Source organism: Choloepus didactylus, chromosome 8, assembly GCF_015220235.1.
Source record: "Choloepus didactylus isolate mChoDid1 chromosome 8, mChoDid1.pri, whole genome shotgun sequence".
Lineage (NCBI taxonomy): Eukaryota > Metazoa > Chordata > Mammalia > Pilosa > Megalonychidae > Choloepus > Choloepus didactylus.
The window spans coordinates 54,468,277-54,490,873 of NC_051314.1; the positions used below are offsets into that span (position 1 = coordinate 54,468,277).

Genomic DNA, 22,597 nt, shown 5'->3' on the forward strand with positions numbered 1-22,597 from the left:
TCTCTACTAATATATTTAATGCTTTCTTTTGCAGTTATCACAATTTTATACCAGTCCTAATACATGTGATTTTCTTGTTCTAGGATTTCCAAATTTAGATGATGGCTACACTTTAATGGAAACGGAAGCATAAATCTGTTCTTTCACTATGGACGCAGGTTTGGCAGATGGTGGAGAACCTGACCGAACTTCGGTGAGTGGTTCAAATATAGCATAAGATACTGTCACCTGAAACAGTGAAGTGTTTGTTGTAAGCCATGATTTCTTTTAAAAATGTATTTAATAGACTGACCTGGGACATGGACTGGACAGATTGCCTGACCCTTCCTTTCCATTGGCATGGCCTGAAGAGGCTGGCCTTGTTAAGTAAGCCTTCCCTTGGGCTTAAACCTCCGTTTATTCATTGCTGTGACCAAAAAAGACAGGGAAAGAGCAGTTTGACCCATTCTTGTTGGCTAGACCTTCCTCCCCCAGTTCCTGGAGGTGACTAAGCATTTTATCTCCCTCCTCACTCCTCATCTTTGCCTTTTTGTAAAAATAAAATTGAAATAAAGACGTTGTTCCACAAAAAAAAAAAAAAAAAAAAAAAAAAAATGTATTTAAAACAAACTTTTAAAAGTATATTAAAATAATACTTTAACTTCTGTGTGCATATGAGAATTGAAGATAGTTTAAAGCATGTTGGAGCACAACCCAGTTAGTTTTCTGATATTTCTGCCCCTGTGTCCTCCCTCTTTTCCCTACTGACCCATCATATAATGTAAGACATACATGTATTAGCTTGTGTTTATTTTTCCCCAAAAAAACTTTTTCAGTGAAATCAAGAGGATGATAATAGTTGAGGAAATGAAATGCCTCCAAATCTCAAATCACATGCAGCTATGTGCAGCTGGAAGAGATGAAAAAGTTAAAATAATTAAGAATTAAGAGCAGCTGCTATGCATATTCTTTCATAAAAATATGGAAAATATAATATTCATTGCTTCCATGTGATTGTGATTAAATTTTCTGAAATTAAGATAAATAAGTGGAGATAGCAGCAAATTATATCTTACCCAATGAAAAAAAATTCATTGATGGGGTAGATTAGATGATGACTTGCACTGTACAAAAATATTTTGCTTCAGCATAATTCCTTTTTAATTATATTGTTGCATTTTGAGTTATTCCATTAAATATTGATTTATAGATTCTTTATTAGGAATGAATTACCTAAAGTGGGAGAGCTCCTGTATAAACTGTGTAGTCAGTTGGTAGGTCTATGATTTATCAAGTGGTAGCTTTGACAGATTTGCACTTGTGGAATAATGAGGAGGCCACATTTTCTGTCTTTATTGCAATATTTCTGTCTTTATATTGCTGTGGAGTTGAGAATCCCAGTTATATTGAGGTGTTTATAAAATTTAAAGGTTTGCAAAACCTTTGTTCAGGTTCAAATGTTGGAACAGTCTAATGATTGATAGCAAAAAGCAGTTCTGCTGACTTGTACTAATTTGGTCCAAACTCTTCTTGAATTTCTGGTTTAAACTTGTTTTGATTTCTTAAAAAGTTAAACTTTAAAATGACTTGTTAATAGAGAATAAAATGCATGTGGAAATAACTTGGCTTACAAGAAAGTTCTTGTCACAGTGATTATAAATAGAAAACTGATGGTAGGTTGTTTTATTTTTACTATAATTTAAAAAAAAAAAAAGCTAAGATTAAAGTCCTATCCTTAGAACATGTTCTTTACCATAAATGTCTTGTCTAAAGCTAATGGAATTTCTTAGGATTTTTTAGCTGAAATACTTTTGATTTCCTAGTTATAATAAAAGTGTCATAATAATAGCAGATGCTATTTTCTAAGTGTAGACTTAGTTAAGCTAGTCCTTGTAGCAGCCATTAGAAGTAGGTAATTATTTATCCTCATTGTTATAGATAGGGAAATAAGTTCAGTAAGGTTAATTATCTTCCCTAAGGCATCACAGCTTAAATGGTAGAACTGGAGTTCTCTGTCTCTGAATATTATTATTCTGCCACTAAGGTGGTGATGCATACCTATCTTTCTGAATAGAGTAGCTTAAATTTTTTTTTTTATCTTTTAAAATAGTTATCTAAGTAGATAATAGTATTAACTACTATAACAGAATACCTGGGATGTATTAATAAAAATTTAATCCTTTTAGTTCTAAATGCTGTTGCTGTTGCAGGGTTGGAGCAAAGTTATTTAAAAACTAGTGGGAACAATTTTGTTTTTCTTGTTCATTATGTTTCTTCTGTGAAATATCATAGCTCTTTTCAGAGAGAATAATGCCAGTAACCTCAGTGTGAACTATTGAAATATTCTCTGAAACTAATCTTGACGTCCATTTTTGAGTCCACTATTTATGAAATATCATCTTTGAACTGCATGGCCTGTGCTAGTTACTGTTTAGATCTGAGGGAAGTGGATAAGAACATGGGCTTTGTAGTTAGTTACTTAGCTATTTGTTAAAATCTGAGCTCTGTCGCTTAGTTCTATGACTTGGGGTAATTACTGAACTTCATTGGATTTCCAGTTACCTCATCTATTAAATAAGAATGATAGTACTAGCTACCTGCCTGAGTTGTTCTGAGTATTAAGATAATATATCTATATAGTGCTTATTAAAATGCTATCCACATTGTAAGTATCCAATAAATAAAAGATACTACTGTTATTGTTAAAATAATTATTAATATTAAGCCATTACTGCAAAAAGATAAATAATTAGAAGGCAGTAGAGGCAATAAAACACATTGAGGGGTTCTGGTTTCAGAATGGCTTTCTCCCAGGGCTTTTCTCTCCAAGCATCTGGGGATGTTCTCTTAGTTTCTCCAAGGCACACTCTGGGGTAGCAAAAGTCTGCTCTCAACAGCTGTCTCCAAAATGTCTGTCTCAGCTGTGGGACTGAGCACCTTCTGTCTGAGCTCTTATTGGACTCCAGTAAATTATTCAAGACCCATGCTGAATGGGCAGAGCCACACCTCCATGACAATACTCAATCAGAGTTTATACCCTAATGAGAACGATTAATGCCCCCACAAGATTGCATTAAAGAATGTGGAATTTTGGGGAACATAATACATCCAAACCAGCACAATGGTGTACACTATTTTTTAATATTTATTAATAAAAGTTTTTTGAGTGCTTCTTTTGTGCATAGTACCTTGCCAGGTGATGGAGATGCCAAGAGAGATACAATCTGGTCTCTCTGAATTATGTTTATTTGGGAAGGCTAGGTAGAGAGATGGATAGATAAGGCAAGAGCAATATTTACTAAGTGTTAAAATGAGGGATTTAAGCAAGGCATCGTTTATAATTTGCTATAGACTATAGTAGTTGGAGAACCTTTATTAAGACTACATAAACTGAATAGCACAGGTAAGTAGGGATCAGAATTGAAAAGGAGCAGGGAGAGAATTTCAGAAAGGGAAGGTAGCACGAGGCAAGGCTACATGGGAAATTAATTGCTCAAGGATTATTCAGGATAACATAAGCAGAAAAATTAGGTAAGGTAGATGGGGAAGGAGTGGTATTTATAGGAATCATTGCTGATGTGCCACATAGAGACCCAATTTATAGAAGGCTTTGAATGCCAGACCAGGGAATTTTGAACTTGATTCTTAAGTTATGGCATGCCCCGGAATAATTTAAAATAGGTGATTAAGATGAATTTGGAAGCAGGGTACAAAATAGTTTGAAGGAATGAGAGAGAAAAATATTCAGAGACTATTACAGTAGTCTTCGAGTGAGGTTATGAAAGCATAGACTAAATCTGACGTTCCTGTCAATTCATTTAATATTCTTCTTTCATATGAAATTACTCTTTTTTTAAAATTTATGTGCTCATTCATTATTCTAGTTGCTGAAGTTTTATTTTTGTGGTAATGTTTGTCTTAAGTGGTAAATATTGTAAAGATGAAATTGTATCTGTCTCACTATGTGTGACACTAGTATACTGCTATTTTTAAAAGTCCAAAATTCATGTAACTTTAGAAATTAACCACTAATGTGTAATTTTAAAGTGTCAGAGTCAAATTTGTCACGTCTCCCATTACTCACTCCTATTACTTCCTCTTAAAAAATTGAAATAAGCTTTTAGATTTTTTTAAAAAACTTAATATGTACCTTACCTTAAGGGAAGTCATTACATCTTTTGAAGTATTTTTGTCACCAGAGGAACCTGTTTGGTAAGTTTTATTAGGGGACAAAATCTTCTTTTGTATAAAAATTAATTAAATGTGAATTTTCTGAAGAGAATGAAAGTTTTAAAAATATGTATGAATCTATGTATGATGAGGGGCTCTCAATTGAGGAAATCTTATTTAAGATTCTAAGTCAAAGTAGTACTCTGAATTTTTCTGAGGTTGAAGGAACTGTAAAGATTGATTCAGTTCAGTAATTCTCAGAATGTAGTAGTCAGTGAATGTCTTCCTCATGTGCGTAGAAATGGTCCAAATTCTTGACACTGATTTTTACATACTTAGTTATTCATGATTACTGAGATTTGGTGCTTATAAACTAAAATTGAGTATTTACTGAGAACTTTAAATTAGTATTCTAGGAAGTTTAGCTTCTATATATAACATTTGGCAACATAGTGGAAGTCTCTGCACGTGGGTAGGCAAATTGTTACAGTTGCTCCTACTTTTTTTATAATCACTATTATTTTGAGTGGGTCATAGTTTTAAATGTTGCTGCTTTTGTTCTCCTGTTATAAATACTATTAATTTATCTTCATTTTCATTATTGGTTTAGTATGTTATGTGTTGTTAGTGGTAGCATATTTGTAATAGTATTTTTCATCTATTTTCCAGTATTTTTGGCCAGTTTTCCAGTAATTGACCTTTAAGACATTTATACATTCAAGTTCAATTGTAAATTATCCATACGCAGATATATTCATAATCCTTCCCAAGTATTCTTGTATATTGCCACTTTGTTATTCTTATCAGATTCTTTTTCCCCTGGAAAGTGGGTGTGATGGATGGAGAAGGAGGGCTGTGGAGTCTTTAGTCTCATCTGTACTAAGTTGATCTTTGTCAGATTTTGAGGGTCACCAAATTTGGTACATATTCTCATCTAATATTTGAATATCTGCCTGCCAAGTGTTCATCTGACTAATGCTTAAATACTTTAGGAGCGCCTTTGTATAGACCTGTTTTATTTCAGTTTAATAAAAATTATGCTGGAAGCAGAGACTTTTGCAAATTTCTGAGTCCTGTGGCTACTCCCTTCCCCCCACTCCTTATCTTTGTGGGAAGCTTAGAGATCATTTAGTCTAAACTTATGCCTAATGGAAGAATTCTGTCTACAGTATCTCCAGACAGATGGTCATCCAACCTTGGTATGAACACGTGTAATTATTGGTAACCCAGTATCTCAAAAGGTAGCTCAAACCATTAAACTTGGACTGAAATAGTCTTCTCTGTTAAATGTCACCACTGGTCATTATGCTGGTGTCCTATTGCTGCTGTAACAAATCAAAATTTTTATGGCTTAAAACAACACAAGTTTATTATCTTACAGTTCTGGAGGCCAGAAGCCTAAAAACAATGTGTCAGCAGGGTTGTGTTCCTTCTATATTCCATTTTCTTGCCTTTGTCAGCTTTTAGCGGTCTTTGCGTTCTTTGGCTTGTAGCGCCTTTCTGACATCACTCCATTGTCACATCTCCCATTACTCACTCCTATTACTTCTCCGTCTTAAAAAGACCCTTGTGATTAAATTGGACCCACCACAAGATCCTTAACTTAATCACACGTGCAAAGTCCCCTTTACCATGTAAGGTAACATATTCACAAGCTCCAGGACTTAGGATATGGACATCTATGGGGGGCCATTATTTTGCCTACCATACTAGTAGTGGTAACCTCTGGAGTGTCCCATTCTAGTGGAAGTGGATTTTGTTTCTAGTGGAAGTAACCGAAGTCTGTGTGGTCTGGTGGAGCTTTTAGCATGGGGAGCTGCCAGTTAGACTGCCCTAAATTATGCATCTAGGTTGTAAAGATCTCCCTATATAAAGTAATAAATTAACTAAAACTTTCAGTGACTAATTTATTACTTACATAGTCGTTCTCTATTTTTTTTAAAATAGCTTTATCTTTCTAATAGATACTTGCTAACTTTAATAACAGTTTATATTAATCACACATGTAAGAATGTTAACAAATTATCTTTTTTGAGCTTTTTTTATTATGGAAAATTTCAAATACATTAAAAAATAGATGGACTAGTATAATGGACTCTTATGTGCCCATCTCATCCATCTTCAACAATTATCAACCAATGTCAGTCTTGTTTCATCTAGATTCCTCCCTTCCCACCCAATGCTTTTTTGAGCAAATCCTCAATATGACATTTTTACTCAAGTATTTCAGTATATATCTCTTAAATATAAAAATTCTTCTTTAAAAATTTAATATATTTTTGGAAGATCTGAGAGGGGACATGAATGGACATTTGCACTCTGGTGTTTATGGAGGCAGTATTCATGATTTGCAATGGGTGAAGGTGGCCTAAAGGTAGGTCGACTGAAGAACAGAATGGTGAACTGTGGTGTATGCATACAATGGAATATTGAGCAACTGTGAGAAGGAGTGAAGCTGTAACACACAACGAGGTGAATGGATCCTATAGCCAACATTTTGAGTGAAGTACTCCAGAAACAAAGACAAATATTATAATGCCCCACCAATATGGACTAACTACAAGTGCAAACTCAGAATTGAATCTTAGAGCACAGCTTATCAGGGGAATGCTTATTGTGATGGTCCCTATATTGTAAGCTCTTACAGCAGTCACATCTATTCCTGAATTGTAACGGCTATCTCCAAATTCTGAGATACTGATCCCTTTGTGTAAACCTGATCTGTCTCTGGAACTTTGGGTATTTGTGTGGCACCTGAAACTCACAGCTAGAGCTCCGCAGGTATGAATGTCAGTATTAGCACATACAGCAACTGTTAAAAAAGCTGAAAAAGAGTCCAGACTTCAATTAGAGATATGAATGAAGCATATCTCGTTAGGACTAGGGCAAATTGGACCAAAGGGTAAAGGACAATACTGACTGTGTTTTAAAACTTCAACTTCCGTGTGAGACCAAGGGAAGAGATGTTTATTTGGTGCAGGATCTATATTTTCTGAACAATTTAACTTGTACAGTCAGTTTGTTCAAATACCATAATTACATAGAACTTTGAATGGGAAGTGAGATCTGGTAGGTTTGTACAGGTTAGAGTGAAATAGTGACACATCCCAAAGTAATTTGGGCAGAGAATAAAAAAATATATATGCAGGGCCTGCCCTGAGGAGCTGGGGGAAAATGTGGAAGTGTTGGACTTCCTCACTGGGTGTTGCTCACTGGGACTGATGGTTTGGTATGCTGAGCCCTCTATCTTAGGGCTTGCCCTTATGAAGCTTGTTACTGCAAAGGAAAGACTAAACCTGCTTATAATTGTGCCTAAGAATCTCCCCCTGAGTGCCTCTTAGTTGCTCAGATGTGGCCCTCTCTGTCTAGTTAAGCCAACTTGGCAGGTGAACTCACTGCTCTCCCTGCTACGTGGGACCTGACTCCCAGGAGTGTAAATCTCCCTGGCAACGCAAGATTTAACTCCCGGGGATGAACCTGGACCCGGCAACATGGGATTGAAAACATCTTCTTGACCAAAAGGGGGAAGTGAAATCAAACAAAATAAAATTTCAGTGGCTGAGAGATTTCAAATGGAGTCGAGAGGTCACTCTGGTGAGCATTCTTGTGCACTATATAGATATACCTTTTTGGGTTTTAATGTATTGGAATAGCTAGAAGTAAATACCTGAAACTATCAAACTCCAACCCAGTAGCCTTCGGTCTTGAAGACGATTGTATAACTATGTAGTTACATGGCATGACGGTGTGATTGTGAAAACCTTGTGGATCACACTCCCTTTTTCCCAGTATATGGATGGATTAGTAGAAAAATGGGGACAAAGACTGAATGAAAAATACGGTGGGACGGGGGGATGATTTGGGTGTTCTTTTTTACTTTTATTTCTTATTCTAATTTTAATTTTTCTGATGTAAGGAAGATGTTCAAAAATAGATTGGGGTGATGAATGCACAGCTATATGATGGTACTGTGAACAGTTGATTGTGCACCATGGATGATTGTATGGTATGTGAATATATCTCAATAAAACTGAATTAAAAAAATTTAACCACAAACATCATTATTATACCTAAAAAAACTAATGATTCTTTTTTTTAAATGCAATTTTATTGAAATATTTCACATACCATACAATCATCCAAAGTGTACAACAGTTGTTCACAGCATCATCGTATACTTGTGCATTCATCACCACAATCAATTTTTGAACATTTTCATTATTCCAAAAAATAAAAATAAGAATAAAAATAAAAGTAAAAACAAACTCCCAAAACATCCCATACCCCTCCTTGGTCCCTTATTTAGCTTTTGTCCCCATTTTTCTACTCCTTTGTCCATACACTGGGTAAAGGGGTTTGTGAGCCATAAGGTTTTCACAATCACATGGTCACACCATCTAAGCTATATAGTTGTACAATCGTCTTCAAGAATCAAGGATAGTACATTGCAGTTCAACAGTTACAGATACTTCCTTCTAGCTATTCTAATACAGTAAAAATTGAAAAGGGATATCTATATAATGCATAAGAATAATCTCCAGAATGGACCACTTGATTCCATTTGAAATCTCTCAGCCACTGCAACTTTATTTTGTTTCATTTCTTTTCACCCTTTTGGTCCAGAAAGCTTTCTTAATCCTATGATGCCAAGTCCAGGCACATCACCGGGAGTCATATACACCTTGCCAGGGAGATTTATACCCCGGGAGTCATGTCTCACGTAGAGAGGAGGGCAGTGAGTTTACCTGCCATGTTGGCTTAGAGAGGAGTCATCATCTAAGCCACAAAACAGGTTCTCTGGGGGTGACTCTCAGGCACAATTATAAGTAGGCTTAGCCTCTCCTTTGTAGTGACAAGCTTATAAGAGCAAGCCCCAAGATTGAGGGCTTGGCCTACTAAACTGGTAGTCCCCAATGCTTGCAAGAATATCAGGAATTTCCCAGCTGGAAGAGTTTAATATTTCCACATTTTTCCCCAGTACCTCAAGGGGGCTTTGCAAATAGTTTTTATTCCCTGCCCAAATTATTCTGGGATATATCAGGGCTTCACACTAACCTCTACAAACCAACCAGATCTTACTCCTTATTCAAGGTTCCGTGTAATTATGGTGTTTGAGTAAACTGACCCTACAAGTTAAATTATAAAGTGTGCCTCAGGACATACAGATTTTGTACCAAATAAGTATTTTTTCCTTTGGTCCCACACAGAAGCCAAACTTTTAAATCACAATTAATATTATTCTCTACCCTTTAGTCTGATCTACCCCAGTCTCAACCAATTCCATGTCATTCATATCTCCAGTCAAAATCTGATCTCCTTTTCAGCCTCTTTAACAGTTGCTGCATGGTGCAATGCCAGCACTCACAGCTGTTGAACTGTCTCTGAGTCCCAGGTACCACACAGACACCTAAAGTTCCAGGGACTGAACAGGTCACACACAAACAGCTCAGCATCTCAGAATTTATAAATAACTCTTACAACTCATGTATAGATGTGACTGCTGTAAGAGCTTACAATCTAGAAAACTTTACATAAGCCTTCCCCTGATAACCCATGCTCCCAGATTCAATTCTCAGAGGCTGCACATTATTGTTTTTCCACATTAGTCAGGCATTATAATGTCTGTCTTTTAATTTGTGGCTTATTTCACTCAACACTCTGTCCTCAAGGTCCATTCACCTAGTTGCATACCTCACAACTTCACTCCTTGCTGCTGCTCAATATTCCATTACATGTAATCGCCATAGTACACCTTGGTTTATCAGTTGATACACCCTTAGGCCACCTCTATCCTCTGCAAATCATTAATACTGCCACCACAAACACCAGTGTGCAAATGTCCACTCATGTTCCTGCTCTCAGTTCCTCCAAGAATACAGCCAATAACAGGGTTGCAGGACCATATGGCAACCCCATATTTAGCTTCCTATGGAACCACCATGCTGTCCTCCAGATGAGATGCACCATTCTACTTCTCCACCAACAGTGAATAAGTACATCCCTCTCTCCACATTTTCTCCAGCACTTGTATCCCTCTATTTTTTTTTTTTTTTACTTTTTATTTTGAAATAAATTCAAACTGACAGGAACAGTTGCAAAAATAATACAAACCCCATACACAGAACTCCACCATACCCCAACCCCCCCTCCACCAATACCCAGATCTACCAACTTTAACATTTTGTCATTTACCATTTCTTTATTTCCCTCCCTCCCTCCCTGTCTATCATCCATCATCTATTGCTCTGTCTTCTGAACATATGAGAGCAAGCTGCACACATCCTTGAACAAATAATATAATTCACATATATATTTCCTATGAACAAGAATATTCATTTATGTAATCACATTGTGTAGTTAAGAAGTTCAAGAAATTTAACATTGATATAAAAGTTACATTCTGTATTTCATTTTTTCTTATGTCCCAATTGTGTCCTTTTAAGCCTTTTCTCCTCTATTCTTAGATCTCATCCAGTAAAATCTATGGCATTTAATTGTCATTATCTATTTAGACTTTTTCTTTTTCATTTGTGGAAACATATATACAGCATAAATCTTCCTATTCCAACCCCTCCCAAGGATTCCATTTAGTGGGATTAATCACTTTCACAATGTTGCAATGCCTTCACCTTCCCTCCATCCATTACTAGAAATTTCCCTTCACCCCAAACAGAAACCCTACACTCATTTCTTATTAACTTCCCCTTGCCCCTTCCCCCACTTCTTGTAACCCATACTCTACTTTTCATCTCTGTTATCATGTTCTCTGATACTTTCTTTGTGTTTACCGTGGGGCTTAAATTTAACATCCTAAATCTACAACAATCTTGTTTTCTTTGATACCAACTTAACTTTAATAGGACACATAAACTATGTTCCTATACTCCTCCATTCCCCTACCTTCATGTAGTTCTTGTCAAAAATTACATATTTTACATTGAGTCCAAAACCAATGATTTGTCATTACACTTTATGTATTATAGATCTTGTAGGAAGTAAATAGTGGAGTTACAAATCAAAAATACAGTATATCGGTATTTAATTTACCATGTGATCTTTACTGGAAATCTTTATTTCTTCATGTGATTTCAGTCAATTGTTTAGTGTCCCTTCCTTTCAGCCTGTGCAGTTCCCTTTAGCATTTCTTGTAGGACTGATCTACTGGTGATGAAGTCCCTCAGCTTTTGATTATCCGGGAATGTTTTCATCTCCCCCTCATTTTCAACTTCCAGGTGTTTGTGAATTTTCTAAGTCTCTGATGGTTATTGACTTCTTTTTTTTTTTTTTTTTTTAAATCTTCATTTTATTGAGATATATTCACATACCACACAGTCATACAAAACAAATCGTACATTCAATTGTTCACAGTACCATTACATAGTTGTACATTCATCACCTAAATCAATCCCTGACACCTTCATTAGCACACACACAAAAATAACAAGAATAATAATTAAAGTGAAAAAGAGCAATTGAAGTAAAAACAAACACTGTTTACCTTTGTCTGTTTGTTTGTTTGTTTCCTTCCCCTATTTTTCTACTCATCCATCCATAAACTAGACAAAGGGGAGTGTGGTCCTTATGGCTTTCCCAATCCCATTGTCACCCCTCATAAGCTACATTTTTATACAATTGTCTTCGAGATTCATGGGTTCTGGGTTGTAGTTTGATAGTTTCAGGTATCCACCACCAGCTACCCCAATTCTTTAGAACCTAAAAAGGGTTGTCTAAAGTGTGCGTAAGAGTGCCCACCAGAGTGACCTCTCGGCTCCTTTTGGAATCTCTCTGCTACTGAAGCTTATTTCATTTCCTTTCATATCCCCCTTTTGGTCAAGAAGATGTTCTCCGTCCCACGATGCCAGGTCTACATTCCTCCCTGGGAGTCATGTTCCACGTTGCCAGGGAGATTCTACTCCCCTGGGTGTCTGATCCCACGTAGAGGGGAGGGCAGTGATTTCACCTTTCAAGTTGGCTTAGCCAGAGAGAGAGGGCCACATCTGAGCAACAAAGAGGCATTCGGGAGGAGGCTCTTAGGCACAATTATAGGGAGGCCTAGCCTCTCCTTTGCAGCAACCGTCTTCCCAAGGGTAAAACCTATGGTAGAGGGCTCAACCCATGAAACCACCAGTCCCCTATATCTGTGGTCATGTTAGCAACCATTGAGGTGGCGTAGGCCAGTACCCCTGCATTCTCCACAGGCTCCTCAAGGGGGCACTACATATTTTTTTCCTTGTTTTTCTTTTTTTTTTTTAACTTTCCTTTCTTTTTTAAATCAACTGTATGAAAAAAAAATTAAAAAAAAAAACATACAATAAAAGAAAATTTCAAAGACACCATAACAAGGGAATAACAAAAAGACAACTAACCTAAGATAACTGCTTAACTTTCAGCCTGTTCCTACTTTACCCCAAGAAAGTTACCTAATATAGCAACATTTCTGTGAACTTGTTCCTACTATATCCATCAGAAATTAACAGACCACAGTCATTCCTGGGCATCCCCAGAACGTTAAATAGCTTATCTGTTCTTCTTGGATTACTGTTCCCCCTTCCTTAATTGCTCTCTATTGCTAGTTCCCCTACTTTCTACATTATAAACCATTTGTTTTACATTTTTCAAAGTTCACATTAGTGGTAGCATATAATATTTCTCTTTTTGTGCCTGGCTTATTTCGCTCAGCATTATGTCTTCAAGGTTCATCCATGTTGTCATATGTTTCACGAGATCGTTCCTTCTTACTGCCGTGTGGTATTCCATCGTGTGTATATGCCACATTTTATTTATCCACTCATCTGTTGAAGGACATTTGGGTTGTTTCCATCTCTTGGCAATTGTGAATAATGCTGCTATGAACATTGGCGTGCAGATATCTGTTCGTGTCACTGCTTTCCCATCTTCCGGGTATATACTGAGAAGTGCAATCGCTGGATCGAATGGTAACTCTATATCTAGTTTTCTAAGGAACTGCCAGACTGACTTCCAGAGTGGCTGAACCATTATACAGTCCCACCAACAATGAATAAGACTCCCAATTTCTCCACATCCCCTCCAGCATTTGTAGTTTCCTGTTTGTTTAACGGCAGCCATTCTAATCAGTGTTAGATGGTATCTCATTGTGGTCTTAATTTGCATCTCTCTAATAGGTAGTGAAGCTGAACACTTTTTCATGTGTTTCTTGTCCATTCGTATTTCCTCTTCAGAGAACTGTCTTTTCATATCTTTTGTCCATTTTATAATTGGGCTGTCTGTACTATTGTCATTGAGTTGTAGGATTTCTTTATATATGCAAGATATCCGTCTTTTATCAGATACATGGTTTCCAAAAATTTTTTCCCATTGAGTTGGCTGCCTCTTTACCTTTTTGAGAAATTCCTTTGAGGTGCAGAAACTTCTAAGCTTGAGGAGTTCCCATTTATCTATATTTTCTTTTGTTGCTTGTGCTTTGGGTGTAAAGTCTAGGAAGTGGCCGCCTAATACAAGGTCTTGAAGATGTTTTCCTACATTATCTTCTAGGAGTTTTATGGTACTTTCTTTTATATTGAGATCTTTCATCCATTTTGAGTTAATTTTTGTGTAGGGGGTGAGGTAGGGGTCCTCTTTCATTCTTTTGGATATGGATATCCAACTCTCCCAGCCCCATTTGTTGAAAAGACCATTATGACTCAGTTCAGTGACTTTGGGGGCCTTAGCAAAGATCAGTCGGCCATAGATCTGAGGGTCTATCTCTGAATTCTCAATTCGATTCCATTGATCTATATGTCTATCTTTGTGCCAGTACCATGCTGTTTTGGCAACTGTGGCTTTATAATAAGCTTCAAAGTCAGGGAGTATAAGTCCTCCCACTTCGTTTTTCTTTTTTAGAGTGTCTTTAGCAATTCTAGGCATCTTCCCTTTCCAAATAAATTTGATAACTAGCTTTTCCAAGTCTGCAAAGTAGGTTGTTGGAATTTTGATTGGGATTGCATTGAATCTGTAGATGAGTTTGGGTAGAATTGACATCTTAATGACATTTAGCCTTCCTATCCATGAACATGGAATATTTTTCCATCTTTTAAGGTCCCCTTCTATTTCTTTTAGTAGAGTTATGTAGTTTTCTTTGTATAGGTCTTTTACATCTTTGGTTAAGTTTATTCCTAGGTACTTGATTTTTTTAGTTGCTATTGAAAATGGTATCTTTTTCTTGAGTGTCTCTTCAGTTTGTTCATTTCTAGCATATAGAAACATTACTGACTTATGTGCATTAACCTTGTATCCCGCTACTTTGCTAAATTTGTTTATTAGCTCTAGTAGCTGTATTGTCGATTTCTCAGGGTTTTCTAGATATAAGATCATATCATCTGCAAACAATGACAGTTTTACTTCTTCTTTTCCAATTTGGATGCCTTTTATTTCTTTGTCTTGCCGGATTGCCCTGGCTAGCACTTCCAACACAATGTTGAATAACAGTGGTGATAGCGGGCATCCTTGTCTTCTTCCTGATCTTAGAGGGAAGGCTTTCAGTCTCTCACCATTGAGTACTATGCTGGCTGTGGGTTTTTCATATATGCTCTTTATCATATTGAGGAAATTTCCTTTAATTCCTGCTTTTTGAAGTGTTTTTTATCAAAAACGGATGTTGGATTTTGTCAAATGCTTTTTCAGCATCTATTGAGATGATCAATTGATTTTTCCCTTTTGACTTGTTAATGTGTTGTAATACATCGATTGATTTTCTTATGTTGAACCATCCTTGCATGCCTGGAATAAACCCCACTTGGTCATGGTGTATGATTTTTTTAATGTGTCTTTGGATTCGATTTGCAAGTATTTTGTTGAGGCTTTTTGCATGTATATTCATTAGGGAGATTGGCTGGTAGTTTTCCTTTTTTGTAGCATCTTTGCCTGGTTTTGGTATTAGATTGATGTTAGCTTCATAAAATGAGTTAGGTAGTGTTCCATTTTCTTCAGTGTTTTGAAAGAGTTTGAGTAAGATTGGTGTCAGTTCTTTCTGGAAAGTTTGGTAGAATTCCCCTGTGAAGCCATCTGGCCCTGGGCATTTATTTGTGGGAAGATTTTTGAGGACTGGATCTCTTTGCTTGTGATGGGTTGGTTGAGGTCTTCTCTTTCTTCTCTGGTCAGTCTAGGTTGTTCATATGTTTCCAGGAAATTGTCCATTTCCTCTGCATTATCCAGTTTGTTGCCATACAGTTGTTCATAGTATCCTCTTGTAATTTTTTTAATTTCTTCAGGATCTACAGTTATGTCACCTTTTTCATTCATTATTTTGTTTATGTGGGTCTTCTCTCTGTTTGATTTTGTCAGTCTAGCTAGGGGCTTGTCAATCTTGTTGATGTTCTTAAAGAACCAACTTTTGGTGATATCTATCCTCTCTATTGTTTTTTTGTTCTCTATGTCATTTATTTCTGCTTTAATCCTTGTTATTTCTTTTCTTGTACTTGGTTTAGGATTGGTTTGCTGTTCATTTTGTAGCTTCTTCAGTTGATCCATTAGTTCTTTGATTTTGGCTCTTTCTTCCTTTTTAATATATGCATTTAGTGCTATAAATTTCCCCCTTAGCACTGCTTTTGCTGCATCCCATAGGTTTTGGTATGTTGTGTTCTCATTTTCATTTGTCTCTATATATTTAGCAATTTCTCTTGCTATTTCTTCTTTAACCCACTGATTGTTTAGGAGTCTGTTGTTTAACCTCCAGGTATTTGTGAATTTTATGTGTCTCTGATGGTTATTGACTTCTAATTGTATTCCATTGTGGTCAGAGAATATGCTTTGAATAATTTCAATCTTTTTAAATTTATTGAGGCTCGTTTTATGTCCCAGTATATGATCTATTCTGGAGAAAGTTCCGTGAGCAGTAGAAAAGTATGTGTATCCTGGTGATTTGGGATGTAATGTCCTGTATATGTCTGTTAAATCTAATTCATTTATCAGATTGTTTAGGTTTTCAATTTCCTTATTGGTCTTCTGTCTGGTTGATCTATTTTCCACGCCAGATATTGAGGCGTTCACACAGCCCATTCCTGCCGCACTTCACTGTGCCGTTCTCTCTGCCGTATCTGCAGCCGCTTTTGGGTTTTTTTTTTTTTTTAAAGTACTAGTCTGCCTCCAAACGCCAACCCACAGTTTGCCCACACTGCAGCGTGACTGCCAGGCATTCAGCAGACTTGCTCACTCATTTCAGAAGGCAGACTCCTGGTTTCACAAGTGCACGGTCCCTGTGGATTTAGCAGACCTTGTCTAGCTGGTGCATTGCTGGAACTGGTGTTCTGGGTCACTTTCTGGATTTTATCTAGTATTTTTCATGGAGGTGTTTTTTTGCTCTGTCTCTCCTAGCTGCCATCTAAGGTTCTCCTCTTTTCTTTAATCAAATATCTAGTCAATGCTTAAACTTCCCTGATTGTCTCATAGATATTCTTTTCTTTTTTTTTCCCCAGTTTTATTGAGATTGTTCAGATACCATACAATTATCCAAAGATCCAAAGTGTACAATCACTTGCCCCTGGGTACCCTCATACCATCACACTTAATTTTTGTTCAATTTTTAGAAACTTTTCATTCCTCCAGACAAGAAATAAAGTGAAAGATGAAAAAAGAAAAAAAGAAACGGAAACTCTAAACCTCCCCTATCCCTAACCAATCCCCCTCAATTGTTGACTCCTAGTATTGATAGAGTACGTTTGTTACTGTTTATGAAAAAATGTTGAAATACTACTAACTGTAGTATATAGTTTGTGATAGGTATATAGTTCTTCCCTATATGCCCCTCTGTTATTAACTTCTAATTGTATTGTCATACATTTGTTCTGGTTCATGAAGTGATTTCTAGTATTTGTACAGTTGATCATGGACATTGCCCACCATAGGATTCAGTTTTATACATTTCCATCTTTTGACCTCCAGCTTTCCTTCTGGTGACATATATGACTCTGAGCTTTCCCTTTCCACCTCATTCACACACCATTCAGCGCTGTTAGTTATTCTCACATCTTGCTACCAACACCCCTGTTCGTTTCCAAACATTTAAGTTCATCCTTATTGAACATTCTGCTCATACTAAGCAAGAGCATCTACATTTCTTCCACAAGGCAGGAGGGAGAGTCATAGAAGGTAGAGAGGCAAAAGAAAGAGGAAACAAAAAAAATGACAGGAAGCAGCAAAAGGAGAAATAACCTTAAATCAAAGTAGAATAAAGAATCAGACAATACCACCAATGTCAAGTGTCTAACATGCCTCCCCTATCCCCCCCTCTTATCTGCATTCACCTTGGTATGTCACCTTTGTTACATTAAAGGAAGCATAATACAATGATTCTATTAGTTACAGTCTCTAGTTTATGCTGATTGCATCCCTCCCCCAGTGCCTCCCATTTTTACCACCTTGCAAGGTTGACATTTGCTTGTTCTCCCTCGTAAAAGAACATATTTGTACATTTTATCACAATTGTTGAATACTCTAGATTTCACCAAGTTACACAGTCCCAGTCATTATCTTTCCTCCTTTCTTGTGGTGTCTCACATGCTCCCCATCTTTCTCTCTCAACCATATTCATAGTTACCTTTGTTCAGTGTACTTACATTGTTGTGCTACCATCTCCCAAAATTGTGTTCCAAACCACACACTCCTGTCTTCTGTCACCCTGTAGTCTCCCTTTAGTATTTCCTGTAGGGCAGGTGTCTTGTTCACAAAGTCTCTCATTGTCTGTTTGTCAGAAAATATTTTGAGCTCTCCCTCATATTTGAAGGACAGCTTTGCTGGATACAGGATTCTTGGTTGGCGGTTTTTCTCTTTCAGTATCTTAAATATATCACACCACTTCCTTCTTTCCTCCATGGTTTCTGCTGAGAGATCCGCACATAGTCTTATTAAGCTTCCTTTGTATGTGATGGATAGCTTTTCTCTTGCTGCTTTCAGGATTCTCTCTTTGTCTTTGACATTTGATAATCTGATTATTAAGTGTCTTGGCGTAGGCCTATTCATATCTCTTCTGTTTGGAGTACGCTGCGCTTTTTGGATCTGTAATTTTATGTCTTTTATAAGAGATGCGAAATTTTCATTAATTATTTCCTCTATTATTGCTTCTGCCCCCTTTCCCTTCTCTTCTCCTTCTGGGACACCAATGATACGTACATTATTGTACTTTGTTTCATCCTTGAGTTCCCGGAGACGTTGCTCATATTTTTTCATTCTTTTCTCCATCTGCTCCTTTGCGTGTAGGCTTTCAGGTGTTTTGTTCTCCAGTTCCTGAGTGTTTTCTTCTGCCTCTTGAGATCTGCTGTTGTATGTTTCCATTGTGTCTTTCATCTCTTGTGTTGTGCCTTTCATTTCCATAGATTCTCCTAGTAGATTTTTTGAACTTTTGATTTGTGCCATATACATGTCCAGTTCTTCCTTTACAGCCTCTATCTGTTTTGCAATATCTTCTCTAAACTTTTTGAATTGATTTACAATTAGTTGTTTAAATTCCTGTATCTCAGTTGAAGTGTACGTTTGTTCCTTTGACTGGGACATAACTTTGTTTTTCTTAGTGTAGGTTGTAATTTTCTGTTGTCTAGGCATGGTTTCCTTGGTTATCCAAATCAGGTTTTCCCAGACCAGAACAGGATCAGGTCCCAGAGGGAAGAAATATTCAGTATCTGGTTTCCCTGAGGCTGTGTCTTAGAAAATTGCTCCACCCTTTGATGCCTCGGGTCACTGTGCTTTTCTGCCCAGCAGGTGATGCCTGTTAGCCTATAATTCTTGACTGGTGTGAGGAGGTATGGCCGTGTTCCCCCAGGCTCTGGGGTCTGGTTCTGAATGGAAAGGGCCCCACCCCTTTCCTCCTAGAGAAGACAGAGCCCCCAGGTGGAGGTCATTAGCATTTCAATGGTCTCGCTCTCTGCTTGTGGTGTCTCCACCCTTCCCAGAGTCACAGCCCTGGAAATTGAAAATGACTGGGGCTTTCTCCACTGAGCCAAAAAAGAAACAGATAGTCCCCTTCAGACCCAGTCCAAGGCGACCCTCCGGCTTTCCCAGATCAGTCGTCACCCAAAGCCTCTGTCTGTTTTTTGGGGCTGCGTACCTGTAGTGAGCAGTTCACACTCGCTACTTAAAACCCCAGTTGGATCTCAGCTGAGCTGTATTCGCTTGCTGGGAGAGAGCTTCTCTGGCACCACGAGGCTCCGCAGCTCGGGCTATGGGGGAGGGGGTCTCCCGACCTGGTTCCGCAGGTTTTACTTACAGATTTTCTGCTGTGTTCTTGGGCATTCCTCCCAATTCAGGTTGGTGTATGATGAATGGATGGTCTCGTTTGTCCCCCCGCAGTTATTCTGGATTATTTACTAGTTGTTTCTGGTTTTTTGTAGTTGTTCCAGGGGGACTACTTAGCTTCCACTCCTCTCTATGCAGCCATCTTGCCCCTGAAATATAGATATTCTTTTGATAATAGGTCTTTATATTTGACTTTATTGGTCAATCAGTTAAGTCCTTTTTAGTCTTTTAAGTCTCCTGTCCATCTGGTTTTAATTTTTCATTTTTGATTTATTGAAGAAACAAGGCAGTTTGTCCTGGAATTTTTCCCACAATCTGGATTTTCCCGCATAGTGATTGTTTAATGTGTTCTTCATTTCCTTATATTTCTTGTAAATTAGTCATTTATGTGCCAGTTTGAATGTATTATGTCCCCCCAAATGCCATTATCTTTGATGTAGTCTGGTGTGGGGAGACCTATGAGTGTTAATTAGATTGTAATTCTTTGAGTGTTTCCATGGAGATGTGCCCCACCCAACTGTGGGTGATGACTCTGATTGGATAATTTCCATGGAGGTGTTGGCCCTCCCATTCAGGGTGTGTCTGAATTAAATTACTGGAGCACTATATAAGATCAGACAGAAGGAGCAAGCTGCCACAGCCAAGAGGGACACTTTGAAGCACAGGAGCTGCAGATTAGAGAGAGTTTGAAGATGACTGTTGAAAGCAGACTCTTGCTCTGGAGAAGCTGAGAGAGGACAAATACCCCAAGTGCAACTAAGAGTGACATTTTTGAGGAACTGCAGCCTAGAGAGAAACGTCCTGGGAGAAAGCCATTTTGAAAGTAGGACTCTGGAGCAAATGCCAGCCACATGCCTTCCCAGCCAACAGAGGTTTTCCGGACACCATTGGCCATTCTCCAATGAAGGTACCTGATTGCTGATGTGTTACCTTGGAAACTTTGTGACCTTAAGACTGTAACTGTGTAACCAAATAAATTCCCTTTTATAAAAGCCAATCCATTTCTGGTGTTTTGCATCCTGGCAGCATTAGCAAACTAGAACAATTAGATTTAGAGGTTTGATCAGAAATTTGATCAAACTTCTTGGCAAGAATACTTCATGGATGGTGTTGTGTCTTACCATTAGGTTGTCCATGATATCTCTCTTCTTGTGATGAAAACAGTCACTGATGTACATTGCCTATATCTGTTAGTCCATTAGGGGTAAAACTGGTTGAGAAAAATAATGGAAGCTGGAGAGAATACTGTGACTTGTCCATTTCTTTAAAGTAAGCAAAAAATAAATAAAGAAACATACATCTTATTATGCATATTCTAGATTTCTTTTTGCCATTTTATGATTTTAGTGAACCTTCTACTAAGGGAGACATTAAAAAGCATAAAACAATCTAGTCGGCATACTTTATGCTGTATTTTGTGTATATACTCTGCTGTAACTTCTGAAAGTTCAAGCTAGTAGTGCTTCATAAATGTTTATAATTGTTTGAACTTCCCAAATGGGAAAAGATTGCTTGGTATTTCCTATTGTAAGGACACTTAGATTTTTTCTTAAAATCTTGTTAGAAGTTATTCTTATTAGAGGCTTGATAAATATAATGTACAAATATTGGAGAAATATAATGGGGCTCTTTAGTAAGTTTGGGTAGCTTAGTTGGTGAAAGATTTAGCTTTTAATAAAAGATAAATAACTGGTGGTTTAGGCAGCATATGGGTAGAAATCCCAATCAAAAATCTATTTCTACCATGCTTGGAAATATTCTCAAAGTGTGATCCAAGAACCCTTGGGTCTCCCCAAGACCCTGCCAAAGAATCTGTTAGGTCAAAATTATTTTCATAATAATGCCAAGATGTTATTTGCCTTTTTTCTCATTCTCTCATTGAGTATACAGTACAGTTTTCCAGAGACTACTTGAGATATAATTATGTAATTGCTTGTATTTTAAAACTTTCACAGTTAAAACATTTTTTAAGGGTTTTAAAAGTCAATACTTCATTCATCTTTCCTCATTTTTTACCTAGTGTCCTTTTTTGTTCCAGGACCTTAAACAGGAAAGCACATTATATTCAGTTATCATGTCCCCTTAAGCTTCTCTTGGCTGCTGTGTAATGTAGACGAGGGAATCCAAAAGCTTAGAGAGATGAGAATGTTAGAGTGGATTTATCATGTTAAACCTGCTCACCCACCTGAGGAATGCCCAGAGGACACACCTTTCACCAACACTGTGAGAAATAAATTTGTGAGACTAAATTCATCTTCTCTGTGGGTCATATTTTACTGTGGGCACCATTCCCTGAGGTGATCATTCTGGTATGGCAGGTTGATGATATTGGCCTGCTTCTATCATGGAACAGGCAGTTTTTTGTTCTAACAGGAATAGACCCTATTCCAGATATGGGGTTGCCTTCCCTGCATGCAATGCTTCTGCCAAAACTACCATCAGTGGACTACAGAATGCCTTATCTACCATCATGTTATTCCACATAGAATTCTTTCTGATCATGGAATCCTCTTCATGGCAAATGAAATGTGGGAATGGGCAGAAGCTCATGGAATTCACTTGTCTTACTATGTTCTCCATCATCCTGAAGCAGTTGGATTGATAGAACAGTGGAATGATCTTTTGAAGACCCAATTATGGTGCCACTTGAGTGGCAGTACCTTGCAGGGCTGGGACAGTGTTCTCCTGGAGGCTGTTTGTTTATGCTCTAAATCAGTGTCCACTCTATGGTGCTGTTTCTCCCATAGCCAGGATTCATGGGTCCAGGAATCAAGGGGTGGAAATGGGAGTGAGACCAGTCACTAATATCCCTAGTGGTATACTAGAAAAATTTTTGCATTCTTTCCCTGAAACCTTAAGTTCTGCTGGTCTACAGGTCTTAGTTCCAAAAGGAGGAATACTTCTACCAAGAAACACAATAATGATTCCTTTGAACTAGAAGTTAAGACTGCCACTCAGTCACTTTGGGCTTCTTATGCCTCTGAATCAGCAGGCAAAGAAGGACATTACTGGTTGGGGTGATTGATTCTGACTATCAAGAGGAAATTGGACTGCTACTGCACAATGTAGGTAAAGAAGAACTTGCCTGGAATACAGGAGATCCCCTAGGGTGTCTCTTAGTACTAATATGCCTTGTGTTCCAGTTTGCTAATGCTGCCCTTTTGCAAAATACGAGAAATGGATTGGGTTTTAAAAAGAGGGTTTA

At 37.5% G+C, this 22,597-nt stretch overlaps 1 protein-coding gene across 8 annotated transcripts in view; it reads left to right on the forward strand.

Moving 5' to 3' along the window:
• Positions 1–22,597, forward strand: part of OSBPL8 (oxysterol binding protein like 8) — a 251,023-nt gene that overhangs the window by 72,829 nt on the left and 155,597 nt on the right. For 5 of the 8 annotated variants that reach the window (XM_037847119.1, XM_037847121.1, XM_037847120.1 and 2 more), the window contains one exon: positions 84–193. In XM_037847119.1, the coding sequence (XP_037703047.1) occupies positions 149–193 (45 nt within the window). In that variant the 5' untranslated portion in view covers positions 84–148. Of the gene's footprint in view, positions 1–82; positions 194–22,597 lie in introns of those variants that run through there. The other 3 variants (XM_037847128.1, XM_037847127.1, XM_037847124.1) reach the window with 3 other exon arrangements.